At 39.7% G+C, this 21351-nt stretch overlaps 4 protein-coding genes across 4 annotated transcripts; 1 reads left to right on the forward strand and 3 right to left on the reverse strand.

Annotated features, from left to right (window-relative positions):
• Positions 1-212: 212 nt before the first annotated feature.
• THITE_2117688 (uncharacterized protein) lies at positions 213-1689 on the forward strand. Its single transcript, XM_003654529.1, has 2 exons — positions 213-1158; positions 1225-1689. Exons 1-2 carry the CDS (start codon positions 486-488, stop codon positions 1395-1397), a joined length of 846 nt encoding a protein of 281 aa, XP_003654577.1. The 5' UTR covers positions 213-485; the 3' UTR covers positions 1398-1689.
• Positions 1690-2180: 491 nt separating this feature from the next.
• On the reverse strand, positions 2181-3205 carry THITE_125074 (uncharacterized protein; the record flags this gene model as incomplete). Its single annotated transcript, XM_003654530.1, has 4 exons — positions 2181-2353; positions 2435-2709; positions 2788-3102; positions 3144-3205. 4 exons carry the CDS (start codon positions 3203-3205, stop codon positions 2181-2183), a joined length of 825 nt encoding a protein of 274 aa, XP_003654578.1.
• Positions 3206-17031: 13826 nt separating this feature from the next.
• THITE_2050392 (uncharacterized protein) lies at positions 17032-17268 on the reverse strand (the record flags this gene model as incomplete). Its single annotated transcript, XM_003654531.1, has 2 exons — positions 17032-17136; positions 17182-17268. Coding segments are annotated over 2 exons (192 nt in total), but the record flags the coding sequence as incomplete, so codon positions are not given.
• Positions 17269-20000: 2732 nt separating this feature from the next.
• On the reverse strand, positions 20001-20390 carry THITE_2015448 (uncharacterized protein; the record flags this gene model as incomplete). The annotated part of the gene is given in 3 exon segments (XM_003654532.1): positions 20001-20122; positions 20178-20203; positions 20215-20390. Coding segments are annotated over 3 exon segments (324 nt in total), but the record flags the coding sequence as incomplete, so codon positions are not given.
• Between the last annotated feature and the right edge of the window lie 961 nt (positions 20391-21351).

Raw genomic sequence — 21351 nt, forward strand, 5'->3', positions numbered from 1 at the left:
ACACTACCAAAGTGACGCTGCCTGGCAACCAGGTATCTACCTTGACCTTAGTTGTGAGAGGTAAGTTAGAACCCCTGCTCGGTTCTAGCCGGGGACATTGCAGGGGGGTGGGCGTATTTTGTGGAGCGAAAACATGACTTTGCAGCTGTAATGACAGGGGGTTGAAGTCTTGCTCGAAACCGCAGGATCACAGGAAGAGCTTCTCCACCTTCAAAGTTTAAATCCTAAAGGATGCATTCCTGAAGAACGGAGGATATGGTTGAGCTGACCGGACCCTCCTCTTCATACGGGATGCATTAACGGTTATATAGAAGAGGACCCTGCAGCTCTCAGCTGCTTCTCACACTCTCAGCATCTGCCATCAGTCATTCTGTTTGTCGTCCACAATATCCCGCTGCATAATTTACTACTACTAGTTAGAGCGGCAGAACCAGCAACGACACTGTGGTAAAATCCGAGTCGCGCCAACAATCACCGCATGTACAATGGAGCAAGCGATCTCTGCGCAATCCCCGGGGGCCACACCGTGCTCGGTGCTACACGAGATGCGTACCCTTGAGAACAGCGGTGCCTACTTCCTTCCCAAGTTGCATGCGCTGCGGGAGCTGAACCCGACGCTGAAGGTGCTTGACGTCGGCTGCGGCTGCGGAAGCGTGACGGCAAGCTTCGCCAAGACGATCGGGCCGCAGGGCCGCGTGGTGGGCGTGGACGTGGACCCCGCGAAAGTGCAGCACGCGAAGAACGTGGCGGCGCGCGAGGGCCTCGCCGACCAGGTCGAGGTGCTCGAGGCCGACGCCTACAAGCTCCCGTTCGCCGACGCAGAATTCGACGTCGTCCATACCCACCAGGTCCTCGCCCACACCGCCCGTCCCTGGGACGTACTCGCCGAGATGCTTCGCGTCACCAAGCCCGGCGGCATCGTCGTCGCGCGCGAGGGCGACCTCGACTCAGAGGTCGTGTGGCCCGTCACCCCTGGCCTCGAGAAGTTTCATAAGCTCATCGCCACGGCTATGAATGCCCGCGGCAAAGGGGGCGGTGGATCGAATGCCGGACGCCAGCTCCTCCCGTGGGCCCTGAAGATCGGCGTGCCCAGGAGCAAGATAAACTTCAGCTTTGGAACTTGGTGGTTTGACACGGCAGAGCATAAGGAGATATGGGGTACGTTTTGTGAAAGGCGAATTTTCTGCCTTGCAGTAACTGGACGATTCTAACTTCGCTATTCAGCCAATGCTATGGCAGATCAGGTGCGAAGTGGTCAGGTTCGCGAGGTCGCCGTGAAGTCGGGTCTTGTCACCGAAGCCGATCTCGACGAAATGGCGGAGGCTTGGGAGCATTGGGCTGCGAGGGAGGATTCTAGTGTGGCCATGATGCATGGAGAAATCATCATCGCCAAGTAGCGAACCTGATGACAAGAGCAGCGACCACTCCAACGGCGGGTGGGGGTGATGGACCTGGCTCTGTCGGATTGCTTCCCGGCGATGGCTCGGCCTGGACTGGCTCGGCCCGGTCGTCGGCATGGCGGCTCGGTCCGCCCGCCTGCTCACCACTTACTGTCTCGCAATCCAGTGTCTCCAACCAAACCAAACAAATCGCATATATAGCATCGCAACTGAGCAGAATTGAGATCCAACCCAGTCAAGCTCGCACTAAGCATATAGGAAAAGGATTTCGTTGTATAGAGATCTTTCAATGTCAGGATAAACGGAAGAAATCAATAGGAATCCGTCTCTATGAGGTAGTTTTTGAATAATTCAGCCAGTTCCAATGCCAGAGAGCCATGGGGCCAGAGAGCCATAGAACCCGACTGTGGAATCGAGGGAGAGTTTTGCGTGGGTGCGGTCACCTAGTACGGTATGGGAAGCCAGGGTGTACGGTCCGAAACGGCCGTCTCTCTAAACGATGGAACAGGGCTGGGGTTGCGGATGGTCCATGGATGGCTAGGTCAACCGACTCTGTACTGTATTGATGCGGAGGGCATCTTGGAGCACAGGGTGGAGGACGCCGATAATGCACAAGTTGGTGGTTCAGGCCGTCGCTAGGGCTGCGAAGCATGAGCCCCCAGACTCGCCTCCTTTCCGAACAAGCCAGCCACGTCCATGGCAAGGTCGAGACATCAAACAGCCACCGCTTCTCAGCCGGCTTTGCTAACCCGGCGGCGAAGTACGCGAAGTTTAACTGCTTCACTCCCCCGGAAACCTCCCGGCGTGGAAGTCCCGCACCTTAATCTTTCGCGTGATGTTTGCCAGCGCCCCAGTGGCGTTGATAACCCGGTTCGTCAGTTGGTCGAGGTCCGAGTTTGAAATGACCTCCTTCGCCCGCCGCCAGCCAAGTTCCAGCGGCAGGCGTTCGTTCTCTGGCAAAATTTGGAATCCACTGTCAGACACAAGCACTGCCAAGACAACGACGCAGATCAAGCAGCCAGCAGCAAACTAACCGAAGAGATACTCGACCCACTGCCGGGGCACCGTCCCGGACACGCGGTCGCCCAGCGCGAGGATGTACGCGGCCGTCTCGCCGAAGCTGAACGCCTCGCCGATCTGGGAGAGCACGAAGGTGGGGTTGGTCGCGTTGGAGGTCAGCACGCGCGCCAGGCGGGCGTTGGCCGCCTGCTGGACGTCGATGATGGGGGTCTTCCAGTAGGACTTGGTCTGGTCGAAGACAGTTTGGTTGAACGTGTGGTCGTCGTGACCGAAGTAGTAGTCCGCGCGGCTGCAGTGTGGATTTGAACATCAGTATGAAGGCGGTTTTCGGCCTGTCGGCGCGTGACCCAAGAGCAGGAGCACTCACCTCAAGCTGGCGTCGTGCTCCAGAATGTTGTGGCGGCTGAGATGGTCGAGGTCGAAGAAGGTCGCGTTGGGCTGGGGGTTGGTGGTTACCGCGAAGTTGAACAGGAGCTCGCCGAGCGTCTTATTAACGTTCAGGGCGGAGTTGAGAGCATTCACCGTGATCTCCTTGGTGATGTTGCGCCCGTTGTGTGGCAGAAAGCCGTGGTTGGCCAATGTGTTCAGCATCGGACAGGGCCCGCGCCGATCTTTCGGATGAGGAGAATGGTTAGCATAAGCCGAAGGAGCTTGGTACACCAGGATCACAACCCACCATCGCCTGGAGCAGGAGGATGCCAGCTCCAGAACTCGGGACTGGACCAGTCCGGCGAACTCAAAGCCAGTTGGCCTGATGCCAGGGTCAGGAGGATCGAGAGCTTCATGTTGCGGTAATGATGCTGAGAAGGTTTCTGGACCGAGGTTTGATAGTTGTAGCCAACGGAGAGTGATGGGGTAGGCAGGCTCTCGGTCCTTTACTATTATATACAAGTCGAGGCGGTAACAATCTGTTAGAGACAAACGCTCCACGGACACACAGAGCTGCCTTGACACACCGGTCATGCCCCCTCACCGACTCAGGTATCCTCCAATACGACGTCGTCCAATATTGCTGACATGAAATGCCGCGTCATATCCGCGGGCTAGGCGCTGTCGCGAGGCAGTGTTCTCGAATTGCCATGCAGCGCGTTGACAGGGTTGCATCCTCGCCCGGGCTGTTTTGATTGTGATGCGACCACAGGTCCGACGCGATTCGTGCGTCGCCCCCTCGGTTGTTTGGAATTCGCAACCCGCGTGTTCAGGTCCCGGCACAGCCCCAACCGCTAGCCCGGTTCTTCCGGTCCCGCCGGGCCAGCTCGGAGCTTGAATCAGCAGCTACAGGGCAATCCCCGAGATGAGGATAGAGGTGTTCACTGCTAGTTATGCATGGCCCACATCCCGTCCAATGCACATAGAGTGTACACAGGAAGCCTTGGCATCTTGTAAAACTGCTATGATACAACCATGTTCTCCCTGGGTCGCTGAGACTACTTAGTTCGGACAACAGGGGTGCCAATGTATTCCATACATACCCAAGCTCAAACGTGCTTTGCCGTCCCTTAGTGTGGCCAACAGAGTACGTGTCAGAACCTGGGCCTCAATACCGGGGGCTCGGCACCCACAGGCCGTACTACCGTAATTAGGATCTACTAGAGCTACAGATCTGGATACCTAGAGTAGCCCTCTTCTACATACACTTTGATCAATATAATAAGCAACACCATCATTGATCACCATCTCTATATATCAGGCACTTCGTAATAGCTTCATTGCTTCTATCCTACATAGTAGCTTTATTAATTAAGAGTCTTATTTACTTCGAAAACCCATTAAACAATACTATATAGCTCTATATACAACGACTAATAAAATCCCTTAGCAATACCCCTAAAAACGATTATTAGAATAGCTACTATATCTTCGAAGGCCAATACGAAGGTTGACATTATCTTAGCGAGCCCTAATAACTAGGTGCCCTAGCATCGCTAGTTCGTCAACAAGGCTATATACTATAAACTTATAGACTACTTTGAGGATAAGGAGGATCGCCTCCGCCCCGCCTTAGAGAGCGTTGACGCCTACGATATAGCCTAGGAGCGTATTAATCAGAAGCTCTAAGCCTACATTATAGAACTGAAGGACACCAAGGATACCAAGGCCCGCTATATAGCTCGTATCGTAGCTTATAGTATACCTTGCAACGATCCCTAAAATGAACTTTACGACAAAGCCTATAATCGTACTTCTAGTATAGAAGTTAGCGATTAAGGCGATCAACTACTTTGTAACGAAGACTACTAATCCGTTACTACGCCTAGCTACTACGATTATAGCGACGATAGCTACTTTGACGATAGACAGTACTACCGATCTTTATCTATTGTTAAGTCGTTCAACGTAGCCTACTAGGAGGTATATAGGGCCCTTAAGAAGGAGCTTAGAAGCAACTTTACTACGTTCGTCGCAATGATCTATAAAGAGTATAATAACTATAACTAGAAGTATAAGCTCTAGTGCCAACGGCTTAATTAGATAAAGCACTTTATAACTACTACCGTATTAGCGAACTACTATACTATATACTTCTCGAAGGGCTACTCCCTTCGAATATAGTATTATAACCTTAAGAAGATTATAGAACCTACTATAGAAACTAAACTCGAGCTTCGAATATACCTCCGAACCTACCTCGATACGCTTAAGCACCCTAGGAATATATATATAAGGGCTATTGAGTTTGAGAGGTAGATCGTTAAGTAGAAGAACTTAATAGATAAATCGACTACCTAAGGGCTTATTAAAGCTAAGGATCTAGGCATCTAGTTCACTGAACTAATATAGGCCCTTATAAACCCTATCCTAATATTCGTTTCGTACTACTAGACAAACTAGATAGACTAGATTAAGAAGCTTAGGTTTAGAGATATCGCCGTTGTAGTCTATAAAGGCGTTGAACTGTTCTTTGAGAAAGCTCTTAGCTATATTAGCAAAGGCTCCTTTGCAATATATAGAGTCTAGGAGAAAGAAAACAATACTACTGACTACTAAGAACAATAGGGTGACTATGCCTATTAGGGCCCCCGTAAGGAGGGCGCTAAAGGCGGAAGATTATAGGCCAAACAGAAGCTTAGTACAGCTTCTACATCTACTATTCCTACAATATAGTCTCTAGATATACCTTAGTGCTATACCTATAACCATTTCTATATAACTGAGCTATATTACTATCTATATTTAGAGAATATACTAGAGGGATAGGAGGCAAGACCTTATGTTAAGGCGTGTATAGAAGCGAATTTAAAGAGCGATTTATTTCTATAAGCTAAAGCGAATAGGCTCTATATAAAGAGATCTAGGACTATAATCAACTACAACGCTAAAAGCAATAGAGGCGATAAATTACATTGACTAGCCGTAGTTTAGATAGTATAACCTTCGAAGGCACTATAGCTATTGAACTAAGTAGCATTACACTAATAGGTATAAAATATAGGCATTGAACACTAGGATCAAGATTATACCAATAGGTATAATACTAGCCTAGGCATTAAACACTATACTAATAGGCGTAGTGCCAACTAGGCCGCCTAGGAGCCTAGCGTTGCTTTTAAATACTAGATTAAGGGGCGTAATGCCAACTAGGCCGCCTAGGAGCCAAATATAGCCTTGAATAGATTGAACAACAACGCTACTCCTCTAAGTAGACTAAACAATATCGCTCTATTTAGCTATCGAATAGCTTGTAGATACGTATAGCGAGCTATAGGCAAATACTTAGTAAGCTTTATAGCGATCTAAGCAATATACTAAGTAGGAGAATTATATCCTTTAATCAACTCGGTGATCCTAGATTTAAGGTCAACTATTTATATCGCTAATTACCTTAGTAGGTTTAAAAGGCCTTTTAAACTAGTAGTACCTAACGACTATATCTAGGTAGGCGAATACCCTATTTAGATCAAGGGATATAGCAAGATAGATGTTAAACTATAGAACAACAAAGGTATCGCGATTATTACATTATATAACGTTGTATACTACCCAACTTTTGTTTATAACATTGTATCGCTAGAACAACTCAACTAGCAAGGGATCTAGTAGGACAACAGCTTATAAAGCGTATTAAAATACCCTCTTAGACAGTACGATCACTCCCTCCTTAGATATACTACCAAGCTTTTCCAACAATATGTCCTTAAGTATATGCTAGAGGACTATACGCCTATAGCCTTTGCGATTAGAATATAGAAGCTTAAACGCTTTGTAAGGCGTGTAGAGAGCATAGCAGATACTATAATATAGCACTTGCGCCTTAGTGTAACAGGAGTCTTCGAGTGCTACTGGTGAGATACCTTAAGGCAGAGAAGTACAACAGTACTATAGTAGTGACCAGGGCGAGTAATTGCAGTTTCTAAGGTGACACTGTCTAAATACGTCTCCTATTGTAATTAGAGGCTGATCCTTAGAGGATTAGGAATCTTCCTCCGCCTCGGTAGGCGACTACCTACCCTTTTAGCTACGATTCCTAGGCTCCAAATATATACGTTATATTATACATTATAGATATAAGCTTCTAGGTTCTAGGTGCTTACTCTGTCTTAGAACTGTACTAGCTCCTACTCGATAGCAGTTTATATATATACTATAACAGTTTGTCCTCCCCTCTATAGAACCTATCTTTAGGTTTAGACTTCGTAGTCGATAGCGTACTATATTGCCTAATCTCTAAAAAAGGTCCGTCTACCTATATAGACTCGCTAACCAACGGTGCAAAGGGTAATGGGTTGTCTACCTAATTACGAGCTTTATCTAGGATTTAGTAGAGTATCTTTATAGAGTTAGACTAGTTGCTAGGGCAATATATATAGCGCGCTTTGCCCTTTTTATAATAATTTATATTTTACTATTGTATATAGACTACTTATACCCTACTTTAAATTCGTATTATAGTAGCTACGCTTTATACTTTGTATTTTCTTTTCTTTATATATTATCAATCTATTAGTTATAGCGCCCTCCTTCTCTCTACCTTCTCGCCTTATATTCCTATCTTTATTACTACCTATATATCGTTGTTTTCCTTTATCTCGTCTCTACTACCTATTCTTTGTCAACTCGTTATAGATTTAAAGGAGTTTCTTATACTTCTAGCTTACGAAAAGTCGCCTTGCCTTAAGTGTTTATATACTATATATAAGAACCTTCTATATAATTTGCTAATACCTATTATTCCTAAATACGGTATTACTAAGTTGTCGTCGAGTCGTTGCGATTAATATATAAAGAGAAAGGATATTTATATATTAATAAGTAGCTTAGGACCAATGTTAGATAATAGCTTACCTACTAACCTAGTTAAGCTATTAGTATAATATCTAGAGATTTAATTAATTTAATAATTAGTTTATATATTGTACAACTCCTCTATAAAGCTAAAGAGAGTCAAATTTTATCCGATTAGAAGTCCTTCGACGGTTAGAAGGACAATAAGGAGTACACCCTTTTAGATGATACTCGCTATAGTATTGTACGCCTATCAAAGAAGTTGGTCAACACTTTCTACGCTATAGACGAGGTATACCGCTACGTTTATAGTATTACGTTGAATAAACGCTTTATAACCGACTAGCAATTAGCCTTTAAGGCTATAGTTGTTAAGTATATAGAACTCAACGTTTCCCTCTTTCTATAGCCTAAGCACTTAGATAATATATCTTTATTAGCGGTAGGTCACTCCTATCTATCCCTCGGGTTGGTTACTAAGAATATTAATAGCGATTTAGTATCAACGTAAGCTAGAAGTATAGGATTTAAAGAGGGCTTGCCGCCTTCGTCCTAACGATATAGGCTATCTTACCTACATATAGGCGAAATATAATTTCGCTAAAGAGTTAATCTTATTGTTCGCCAATGAAATTAGCGATTATAAAAATGCCTTAGACCTAATAGAGCAGGTCTACCTATTCTATAAGTCGTTAACCTAGCGTTCTCTTATAGTTTAATCAGGGTTTTAGAGAAAAGGTCTAGCTGTTTTATCTATATATAACTATATAAATTAATTTATATATATTGGTCTCTAGCTACAACTAAGCCAACCTAATATCGCTATATTGTATATTGTTTAATACGCTTTAAACGTCTTCCCTTCGCTTCCTTTTAGCAGTAGCTTTATATATTTGTCGAAACTAGTGGATTATCTACTATATATTTGCTATATCGTCTTTATAGACCTATTAGTTGTACTTTGATAGCCAACCTACCTACTTTACCTAAAAGAATGTTTCACCTTTGATTCGCTATTTAGCTTATACTTCTTCGACTTTCTATTCTTTATTATCCTCTAGGTCTAGTATTAGTATCTAAGTTTCTTTAGCTATAGTTTATATATACTAAGGCTCTAACAGAGCTATTAGAAATATATTATATAGCTTTATATACTTATATAGCAGGGCCAACCGATATACTAGTGACCCTACTTAGTCTAATACTTAGAATAGCCTAACGAACTAGGGCTTTAGCTTCTTATTAATCTTAAGTCTTAGGTTCTAAGTAGACAACTTGACTAAGGCTCCCTTCTAGAACTCTATTAGCTTATATTTTTCATTGTAGTACTATTTCTAACTCGCTATAGCGTTGGCCTAGTGTTGTTTTAGCTATCGATGCAACTTCTTAAGCTTCTTAATCCGTTCTACTACATTAGGGTATAGTACCCTCCTCTATTGAGCATTGTCCTCGATATAGTAGGAAATCGTAGAGTTGTAACCTATAAGTGCTTAAAAAGGGGTAACGCTAGTAGTTGTATTAACGAAATTGTTATAAACGAATTTAGCTTTAGAAAGGAGTATTGCCTAAGTGATAGGATTTAAAGAGGTGAAATATCGGAGGTATTGGATAAAGGTTTAGTTTATTCGTTTGGTCTAGCTATCGATTTAGGGGTAAAATGCTATTGAACGTCTATAGTTTACTCGGTTCAAGTAGCAAAGATTGTTTTATAATTAGGAGGTAAAGACTAAGCCTCGATTGCTAAGGTATTCGTAAAGTACTCTATACTTAAGCTTAATCTCTTAATAGAGGAGTTCTATTAACTCTTAGCTATAAATAGAGGTCGAGATAGGGAAGAATCGACTTATCTTCGTATACTAGTCGACTATAACTAGGATTATATCCTTTTCGCTATTTGGTTGTTCTACTATAGGGAAACCTATAATAAAATCTATAGTGATCTCGCTCTAAGGTTACGTTGGTATTAGTAGTGATTGAAGGTTACTATAAGGTCGATACTTCGATAGTTTCTAGTACTAATATATTAGGTAGATATCGTAGTATTCGTTTATTTCTCTATTGATACCTAGCTAATAGTACTTCCGTTATACCAACTCCTTAGTTCGGTTATAACTAAAATATCCTACTAGAGGATCATTATAATATTGCCTAAGGAGCTCTTGCTTTATAGCCTCTTTAGTAGAGATATAAAGCTTAGCTTAATATAATAGCTCGTTATCAAGTCTTAATTTCTATTTAAAGGTAACGTTAATTCTTCGCTATAGAGTCTATAAATGGTCTTTAATTCTTTACGTTATCGGATCTAAGTTCTATAACTCTAGGATCAACTCTCTTATTGTTTTAGAAGGTACTAAGTTATATAGGGCTTCGCCTTATATATAAGTAGCTACGACCTTTCTAGGTACAATTTGCTCCCAACTAAACAATTCTTTAAGTTCGTCTATACTAAGGGGCTTTTAAATACCCTACTTTACTAGCTAGGTAGTGACTATCTAACGTTTTATAGCTATCTCGGGGCTAATATATAGTTAGCTCTCTATACTATTAGGCATCTAGTATCCTATACCTATCTATATAATAGATTAAATATATAGAAGCCTCTCTTTAGTAAACACTTACTAGAGTCTAACTATCTTGTTCTATAGAGTTGGCAACTACGCTATACGTTCTAAAGCCGACCTTTCTTTATAGTCAAGTCTCCTCGATAGCCTATCGGCTAGGTTTCGCTTACCTACCTAGTGCTTAATAATAAAATTGTACTCTATAAAGTATATATACTACCTAGCTTAGCGCTTATTTAGGTACATCTACTTTATAAAGCTCTATAGATTATTGTAGTTAAAGAGGATAGTAATTAGAAAGTTACTCCCTTTAATATAATAGTACTAATATTTAAAGGCTTCGATAATCGCTATTATTTCCTTATTAGATGTCCTATAATTCTTAGGCAATCTAGAGAACTTAGCTAACTAAAAGGCTATAGATCGTCTTATCCTATTGTCTTCTTCTTAAAACAGGACTACTCCTATAGCGAAGTCAAAGGCATTAGTCTCGATAGTTACCTTCCTCTATAGGTTATAGTAGTACAATGTTGGTACTTCTATAAAAGCTCGTTTAAGTCGTTTAAAAGCCGTTTATTCTTCGCTAGCGAATTGGAGGGATCCTAGTTTCCTCCTTTTTTCCAATCCCTTTAGTAAGGCAATTAGAGGCAACGCTAATTCTAAATAGTAGGAGATAAACCGCTAATAAAAATTGTAGAACCTAAAGAAGACTTAAATGTCCTAGTAAATAGTAGGCTCTAGCTATTCTTAAATAGTTTAAATTCGAGTTTAATCTATAGTAATTCCTTTAGGAGTTACTAGGTATCTAAGGAACTCGACTTTACGTTGATAAAACTAATATTTACTTAGCTTATAATATAATTGTATAGCTTATAGCTTCTTAAGGACTTGCCGAATATAGGAAATATAAATATTATAGTCCTTTGAAAAGATTAGGACGTTATTAAGGAAAGCTATATAGAAATCGTCTATAAGTCGCCCTAGTGTCTAATAGATATAACTTTGGAAGGTTGCTAAAGCGTTAGTTAACCTAAAGGGTATAACCAAGTATTTAAATAGGCTATATTGGATATAAAAGGCTATCTTCTATTCGTCCCTGTAATGTACTAGCCTTATAGCGTCTGTAGATAAGCGTACGATGTTCTATTCAACTACTTTAAAGAAGGAAAAGGAGAAGTACAGGCTACAGTCCCTATATATAGAGTTTTTCAGAGGCTCGCGAAGTAGGTTTAGACCGACATTATTCTAAGTATAAGGCGGGCCTGCTATAGGTCTATCCTAGGGCTGCTATAGATCCTAGGTATAGCCCTATATACCTAGCCTAAGTATAGCCTAGTCTATAATATACTCCCCTACCCCGTTGGGCAATTGAATTAGAGTATATATAACGCTATATCGAGTATAGTTTAGGTCTAGTATAGCGCTAGTCGTAATATACGCTAGTACCTACTACTTGGTTGTATAGTATCTACCTCGTTATTAAAGTAGCTTAGCGTAGTTGCCTACTAAGGCCTTGCTACTCGTGGTCGTCCTACTGTCTAGGCTTGAGTTGTTTGTTTATATTGCCCTAGCAAGTTGCTAATTAGCCCTTCCTTGTGTCGTATATTCGTATATCGCAACTACGTTGTACTAGGCATATCTACTAATTATATACGACCTAGCCCCCTTTTATACTATTAAAACCCCTTTCTCCTCTATGAACTTCGTGCCCTATATTTTCTTCTCGCTCCTATTGTATACCCCTATCACTCCTTTGTATTCCTATCTTCTATCCTCTCTATATATTGGCTCTTCCTACCTCGTCTCTATCTTATACCCGTTTCTCAACCTTCTTATATACGGCAACGCCTATATCGCCTACGCTATTTTCGTTATACGTTTGTTCTACGCCCTATTAGCAATATTCGTCGTTTCCTTATACGACTGTTCTATATCTACGACGCTACTACTTCAACTTTAATATAAACTTGATAAGGACTTGCTATATACCTAGTTCATTCTTACAACTCTTTCTCTTTATATACTAGATTAGGGTAATAGACTACCTAGATATAGGGGGACTTAGTTTTTCTACTTTTCTATTTGTCTTAGAGCGTTATATTCGTTATTAGGGGGTCTAGCCCTCTGATTATATATATTTAAGTGGACTAAGCCCATCTTCTTTATCATCAAGCAAGACATCAAGCAGTTGTCAATATACGTTCGTTGATACTACGTTGGTGGTCCTCCTTCTTCTAGGAAGGCTATTGAGCCTCTCCTTTCGTTGTTCTACCTCTGTCTAGACAGTAGGTATTCGAGCTATTGAGCTCTGACCACATTCTTATTGTCTTTTGTCTTTCTGCTATATCCCACTAGACGTACCTAAGCTACGTATCTTCCTCTTAGGAGACATCCTTTCTACTATTCGATATGTACTATCTTTATCCGTCCAGAGGTACACTACATTCCTTTAGAAGCTATCTCGCGCGCCTGATCCTGGGTGTGGTAGGGTAGGTTGGTGTAGAGGTTTTATACTATTTCAATACGCTTAGCTTCCTACTACTTCCTTTATATATACGTCCTATATATATTTTGTCTATTCGCTCTAACCTCTATAGCAACTTTCTATTCTCTTTATAATAGCGATATATTCTTAAAACTTATTTACTTCGTTCTTGTTTATACCCTCTAAAATGTTGACTATAGTTGTTTCGTTTAATAGTAACGGAGAGGGATGTCGTCTTAGAAGAGACGATAACCAAGACCACAATATATATTATCCCTTATTAGGCCTGCTTTAGCCCTAGGCTAGAAGCTAACAGTATCTTAGATAGAACTATAACAATTGTAACAACTCCTTTTGCTACGCTATTGGCGGCTATATTATTGAAAGCGACTTAGACAATAAGAATAATGCTCTTCCTAAAGAGGAAGGGGACATCTATTTGAACTATGTTGAGCAGCTTATATATAGTAACTTCGTTAAATACGTCTAAGGATGTAGACAGAGCTATATAGAATATACTAAGTTATATACTAAATGTCGCTAGGATTTAGTACTCTAGGCGATTAACTTCTCTCTATATACTAGCTTAAAACGCCTAATCAAATTCTATATCGACAATAAAGCCGTTGTAGAGCCTACTTATAAGAAAACTAAAACTAAGCTAGCTTACTATATTATTTTAAAAGCGCTATTTATCGTTTTTATATATAGCTTCTATAGTACAATTAGTATAGCCCTTATATACTGATCCCTAGTACGTTCCGCTTTTGCCTCTAACGTACTCCTAGTTACCTCCCCTATACCTTTGACCCTAAGTTAGCGAAGAGCCCTAGTTCTATACTAGGCCCCTTAGGACAATCTCGCTATATAGTACTATAGTCGCTTTGTCGAATATATAGTGTAATATCTTAATTCCTTCTAATAGGAGAATTAGCGTATCGCGAAGGTTGTTTATACTATAGTATAGTCTTAAGTAACTGTCCTTAAGACGAATTTATACTTTACAAAGTATATTATTACATTTACCTCCCCTTTACCCGTCTATACCCCTTGGGGGTCCTACCCCCGCTATTCACCCTATATATATACGTCCCTCTACGACTTTTACTATAGACGACGCCTATCCTCCCCTATAGAGGACGTTTTATACGCTCGTTAAACATATATATTGCCCCTGCCCTATACCCTTTGTACGCCTATTCTACCCTTGTATATACCTACCCTACCTATATACTCGTTTAAAGATAAAGAGGAGGACCTACCGGATATAGGACCTGTTATAGAGCTAGAGTAGGTAGCGCCATTTATATATCTTATTGTCTTTTTATATATAGCTATATTCTATTTAGTTTTAAGAGGATAACTGGATTTAGATATATCGTAGTTTCCCTATGTCCAAGTAGTTATATTTATCTAAGTTATTAGTCTTTATAAGGTAGTTTATATATAAATATAACGTTTCCCCTTCCTTCTTTAGTTCGACATTGGCCTATTGTTGTACTATACATCTCTCTATTCCTACTCAAACTCGTTAAGCATAGTAGTATCTAAGAAGTTCTCTAAGGGCTTCTATATTAGTTTATTATAATCTATCTACTTAATGTATATGTCGTAGTTGTTTCCTCTCCCCTTTACGTTCTAAGCTTTAAAGATCGCCTCTACCCTATACTTTTACTAGGGAATACCCTCCTCTAATATAATCTATATAGGGTCTAGTCGCTTATCTATAACTTTCTACAAAGGGAGTAGGTTAGAGGCTGCTCGCTCTACTAGGTCAATATAGAAGGTCGAGTATAGGCCGCTTAGTATATCGAGCGTTATCATTAGGGGAGTAGGCATTACGACTACCTTGTACTTAGCATTTAGCTAGTCGAGCTTCTTACTAGGGCGGTTCGTCTTTATATTATATAGGGAGAGCTATACCTTGTCCCTAACCTAGAACTGCTTAGCTAAGCGACGAGAGTGGTTTATATTCGCCTATTGCTACTACTATATATATACAATAGCTATTTAAATCTACTCTATTCTTTCCTTTAGATAGCGGAGGAACCTAGTAGTATAGCCTTCTAGGGAGGCTATAAGCATCGTCGAGATTGTAATAAGTTGTATAGGATTGGCCTATCGTTGTACTATACGTCTCCCTATTCCTACTTAAACTCGTTAAGCGTAGTAGTATCTAAGAAGTTCTCTAAGGGCTTCTATATTAGTTTATTATAATCTATCTACTTAACGTATACGTCGTAGTTGTTTCCTTTCCCCTTTATGTTCTAAGCTTTAAGGATCGCCTCTACCCTATACTTTTACTAGGGAATACCCTCCTCTAATATAACCTATATAGGGTCTAGTCGCTTATTTATAACTTTCTATAAAGGGAGTAGGTTGGAGGTTGCTTACTCGACTAGGTTAATATAGAAGGTCGAGTATAGGCTACTTAGTATATTAAGCGTTATCGTTAGGGAAGTAGGTATTACAACCACCTTATATTTAGCATTTAGCTAGTCGAGCTTCTTACTAGGGCGGTTCGTCTTTATATTATATAGGGAGAGCTATACCTTGTCCCTAACTTAGAACTGCTTAGCTAAGCGACGAGAGTAGTTTATATTCGTCTATTGCTACTACTATATATATACAATAGCTACTTAGGTCTACTCTATTCCCTCCTTTAGATAGCGGAGGAACCTAGCAGTATAGCCTTCTAAGGAGGCTATAAGTATCGTCGAGATTGTAATAAGTTGTATAGGACTTATATTAAACCTATAGAGAAGGTAGTTCGGACTTACTCTGGTTATAGACAAGTCCCTATTGTTGAGTATAAACTAGTAGGCTAAGAGATATTTAGGCTAGTCGTACTATATAAAGGAAACGAAGATCTAGAGGATCGCCTATACCTCTTGATTAACCTGCTCTATCCTTCTATCCGTCTAAGGATAGTAAAATGTCGATAGGAGCTACTCTACCCCTACCGCCTTATATAGTACAGTCTAGAACCTACTTAGCTAGTCTAACCTATAATCGATTATAATTTAAATTGAGAACCTATAGAAGCGCTACTATACGTTATAGAACCGAAGGGCATACTCTTCTACTCCTATTAAGTATATTGTCTTAAGCTATATATACTTAGAGAAGTGGTCGATAATCACTATAAAGTAGCTAGACGCCTCTTTATCCCTTATAGAGAGGTCGGTTATAAAGTCAATAGAGATCTACTTCTAGAAGCAATTAAAGATAGGCAAAGGTTATAAAAGCCTTTGATATAGCTATTGAAAGATCTTGCTCTAATAGCACTAATTACAGTTCCTAACAAACCGCTTTATATTAGACGATATAAGGTCCTAGTAGTAATCTCTCTAAAGTATTTTAAATAGTCTATTATACCTTAGGTATCTCGATATAGCTAAGTTATAGATCTACCAGATAATTATAGTGGTTAGGGGCTCCTATATAGGGAGCTAGAGACGGCTATAGAACTAGAGTACGCTTTACGTATTAAGGGAGTAGTCTATAATTTAGGTCTACGCTATATTCACCTCTTTTAGAAACTTCTAGGCTCTATTGTAAATAGCTTAGAGCTAGTGAATATAGTGCTTATTTTCGACAATATCCTTATCCTATAGGGCAGCGAGCTACTTATTCTTAAAGAGCGTCTTTCCTATAGGTAACCTAGCCTCCTCCTATATACTAGTCTAGTATACTTTGATTAGAAGGAGTAGCTAGACGATATACTAGCTATCTTTAGGCTCGTCCTATTTACATTAAAAGAGTGTATTAGGGTATAAAGCTTAGGATCTTAGCTAGTACTTTAGCTTAAAGTTAAATAGGGAGAGCGTCTCTACCTATTAGGCCTATTGTTTACTAATTAGATATAGCTAGGTAAAGTACTTAAGGTTCTTATAGTCGGTTAAGATAGTAAAGGGGGCTACTATACTCTAGAGTTCTATCAACTAGGCCTTAAGGTAAGAAATAATAGCTAGTAGCTCTTTATTGTAGATAGTATAGTTATATTTAATAGAGCTTAGCTTTATAGAGTAGTAGGCTATAGGGTAGAGAACCCTATCCTCTCCCTACTAAGATAAGTATTCGCTAAGCGCTATACTAGAATAGTCTACTTCTATAACTATCTTCCTCTTAGGGTCCTATTAAACAAAGATTAGCTCTGATATAAACGTAGCCTTAAGTATATCGAAGGCTTCCTATTCCTCTTTGCTTAGTAGAATAGGACATTCTTATAGATAAGGTATATCAGTAGGGCCACCTTTTTAAAGAAGTTGAAGATGAAGTTATAATAGAAATTAGTAAATCCTAGGAAACTCTATACTCCTTAGACCTTATAGGGCGCCTCCTATTTATAAATAGCCTTGATCTTCTTAGGGTCAAGACAAATATAGACCTCTGCTTCTACGATATACTCTAGATACTTAACTTTCTTTACTACGAATATATATTTCTTAAGGTCTAGGTTAAGGCCTATATTTCTTAGTCTTTAGAGGACCTTATATACCTTTTTTATATAGTCCTTTCGACTTCTATTTAAGTATACTAAGACGTCGTTAAGATATACTATTATATAGTCTTCTAGCGTTAGACCAAGGGCGTTGTTAATATATCTTTAAAACGTTATAGAAGTACCTATAAGCCTAAAGGGGTAGACTAGCTACTTAAATAGTCTAAACCTTATATAAAACGCTATAAGGTGCTTATCCTCCTTAGCTATCCGAATACAATAGAACGTAGCTCTAACGTCTAGCTTTGTAAGCTATTTGGCCTTAGCTAGGGACCAAAGAGTCTCCTTAATTAAGGGAAGTAGGTACCAGTCTTATTTAATAATCTTATTTAAAGCTCGATAGTCTATATAGAACCTTTATCCTCCTCCTAGCTTCTTTATAAAAAGGATTAGAGCAACTATCGATAAAGAGTTTACCTAGATCTATCCTTTATCTAATAGGTCTACAACCTACTTCTAAATCTCTAGGAGATAGTCCCTTAGTATATTGTATAAAGGTCCCTATAGAAGCTTAGGAGGTTTTCTATCTAGGCTTATCTTAAGACGGATATAATAGTTGGCCTCCCTTTGATAAAGGGGTAGGCTATTCGTCTTCTCTTTATCGAAGAGGTCAACAAAGTTATATAGCTCCTTTAGCAGAGCAACCTTTGGGTCTAGGTCGATATTAGGCTAGGAGACGGCTACTCCTAATATAGTAGTTATCTTATAGATACTAGTAACAAGGAATATATCTTATACCCCTTTAGACTTTTTCCTTTATACCCTATAGGCTATACTTATAAACATTGTACCTATAACTAAGGTAGTATTAGTTTCTTTCCACTATAAAGAGTATTTATATATCTATAGGCCACTTTACAAATTGATAATAAGGACCTTATTAGCTAGGTCTAGTACAATTCTATAGTAGTTCATCTAAGGGAGCCCTAATATAACGTTATAGGCTAGCTCTAAGACTATATAAAATATAATAATATTGATCTACCTATCGATATCTATTATAATATAGGCGATATATATAATTTTCTTTATAATTTATATCCTCTTAACTATAACGCCTAGGGTATAGGGAATTAGTAAGCTTATCTACTTAATCCCTAACCTCTAATATACTCTCTTACTAATAGCTCTATAGCTCTAGTACCTATTATCTACTTATACATTTATAAAACTAGAGGAGTTTAGAAAAATAAAGATAAGAAAAGAGGGCTTATCTATTCTCTCTTTAATCTCTATAAACTCGTTCTATAAGTAGCTAGGTCCTTTTAGCCCCTATATAAGACTTTATATAGGGGCTACTCTTTTCTCTCTTTCTCTTTAGAAGGGGAGTCCTCCTCTATCTATTCCTTAGCCTCTAACTTGTTAATATCGACTTAAGAAGCTAGTCTCTTAGCTAAGGCAAAGGGATAGATAGCTATAAAGTAGCTCTAGCGCCTACAATAGATATAGGCTCTAGCCTATTAACGTACTATATATACTTTGTCGTTTACCTACTTCGCCTATAGCGCGTTTACACTTTATTTTCCTCTATTCTACTACTACTTTCCTCTACGACCTTTATTAGTTCCCCTCTAGGCTAGGGCAATATAGGTTGTATTAATCCTAGTTATCGGTATATCTCTATCTATATCCTTCTCTACGTTTATATTAGGCCTAGGTCGCTTACTCTAGGATCGTTAGTATTGTTCCTCTAGACAAAGGGCCTCTAGGTCGATAATTATCTTATAGTATCTTATAATAGCTATAGCATAGTCGTTCTATAGGACCCTCCGTCCTACTACAATATACTTCAACTTTAGGGAGAGGTATTATTGTAGTCTAATAAGTTGTACCTCGTCGCTTTAATTAAGTCCTCTAGCCTTCGATAGCTTCGCTTTAAAGTAAACAATAAAAGAGGAGAATAGCTTATTATCTCTTTAATAAAGTATATCTAGCTCCGTTAAGGCTATAACCTATTTATAGGGGTCTATATAGACTATTAAAAGATACTTAAGAAACGCTTTTAAGTCGTAGTTATAGCTAGGTTCTCCTAATTTGTAGAAGGCTACGACCTTGGTCTAGACTCCCTAGCTAAGGTTCCCTTAAATAAATATCTATTAGTCGTAGAGGCCTCTAATAAAGTCCTAGTCCGCTACTAGGATATATACTATCGTAGCCTTCTAGGCGGTAAAGAGCTCCTTTTTACCGTCGAAGGGTTGTCCTATAGGGAGGCGCTTCCGCTATATCTAAGGAGCTGCTAGAGCTATATATAGCATTAGTTGTTAGAGCTAGGGCATTAGCTACTATAAAGGCGTTTATAGTCTAAGCTATAGTAATCTAGGTTATATAAAATTCCTTAATAGTTATATTCTAATATATAATCGTCTTTTATAGGAGTTAGAAATGTTCGTAGACCTAATCTAAGTCTAGGACCTATAGGACGCCTAGGTTGTTTACAGTGACGTTTAGTCTACTTAGTACCAACGTCGAAACGCCTAGCGTACTATTCTCGTCTACGCCTAAAAGCAATAGCTACTCTATTTATATAAAGGTAGTTGAACTATAATATACTAGCCTTATAGCGTTTATAGATAAGTGTATAATATTCTATTTAACTACTTTAAAGAAGGAAAAAGGAGAAGTATAGGCTACGGTCCTTGTGTATAGAGTTTTTTAGAGGCTCGCGAAGTAGGTTCGGACCAACGTTATTCTAGGCGTAAAGCGGGCCCGCTATAGGTCCGTCCCAGGGCCGCTACAGATCCTAGGCGCAGCCCTATATACCTAGCCTAGGTACAGCCCGGTCTATAACAATCCCCCTCCTTAATATAGATTCGGTAATAGGCCTCTTTAACATCTAACTTACTAAAGTACTTAATACCAATTATATAGTTTAAGATCTCTAAGATTAAGGGCAATAGATAGCAGTTCTTCCTTATAATTTTATTAAGCCCTCGATAATCCTTATAAAGTTGGAGGGTATTATCCTTTTTAAGTATAAATAAAACTAGGCTCGTAGCTAGGCTCTAAGATTCTTAGATATACCCTTTCGCTAAGTTTTTATAAAGGTATTCCTTAAAGATATTTAACTCCTTTCGAGCTAATAGGTAAATAAGCCCTACTAGTAGTGTTGTACCTAGTAATAGCTCGATAGTATAATCGGTCTTACGATATAGCGGTAGAATATTGGCCTTAGTAGAGTCTAAGACATCGATAAAGTCTTAAAGCTCCTTAGGGATTTTGTCCTTACCTTAGGACAGTTTCGCCTATATCTCTTTGTCCTCCTCCTCCTTAGGGAATAGAGCTTATAGTATATCGGGGTATATAAATAGAGTGTAAACGCAGAGCTTTTAGTACAACGTTTTAGTAAATTGTTTTAGACGTTTAAAATAAACTTTAGTAGTCTTAGGTATAAACTACTATTCTTTAGCTACTAGAAATAGTAAGATATATTCTTCTACTATTGTAGATATCCTTAGAATAACGGCTAACCCTCCTTCGATCAAAGGGCGGTCAATAGCTATATAGAAGACGTTGAGCCTCTATATTACGCCTTTTCAATCTAATAGCTCTAGGGGTATAGAGAATACTCTATACGACTAGGATACCTAAGCGTCTACTATATAAGTTTATAGTAAAGAGGGCTTTACTATAGGAAGATGATACCGCCTTATAAACTCGAGGCTAACTATATTAATCTTAGTATAGGTGTCTAAATCTACTATAATCTCCTAGGGTTTCTTAGTATATAGGGTAGTAGTAGCTTAGAAGTATTCTATAACTTAGTCCTTATATAGGAAGAGTACGTTAGTAGTACTAGGGTCTACTACTAAGTATAAGCTTTTCCCTCCTTTTCGCTATCGTCTTATAAGTAACTAGGGCTCGTTTTACACTTGGTTCTTAGGGTATAACGAGTACCTCTATAGCCTTAACGTCTTATACCTCTAACCTTGCCTATACCTTTAGGCTTCTTAGGGTAGTTGTAGGAGAAGTGACCTATCTTACTATAGGTCTAATAGGTAAAGAAATTGTTACTCCTATCCTTTACCTCTTTGTCGTTATAGCTTCGCTTTTCCTTCCCTACTATATCGTTAGAGCAGGGCCGACTATAACGATCCTAATATATAAATTGCCTTCGACCTTGCTATTTACAATTAGAGAACTGCCTAGATCTTCAATCGA

Source organism: Thermothielavioides terrestris, chromosome 3 (assembly GCF_000226115.1).
Source record: "Thermothielavioides terrestris NRRL 8126 chromosome 3, complete sequence".
Taxonomy (NCBI): Eukaryota; Fungi; Ascomycota; class Sordariomycetes; order Sordariales; family Chaetomiaceae; genus Thermothielavioides; species Thermothielavioides terrestris.

What these genes read in the sequence shown, in the direction of transcription:
- THITE_2117688 (XM_003654529.1), top strand. Translation starts at nt 486, where the DNA reads ATGGAGCAAGCGATCTCTGCGCAATCCCCGGGGGCCACACCGTGCTCG. An exon ending in AGAGCATAAGGAGATATGGG is followed by an intron (nt 1,159 to 1,224) that starts GTACGTTTTGTG and finishes TTCGCTATTCAG; the next exon opens with CCAATGCTATGGCAGATCAG.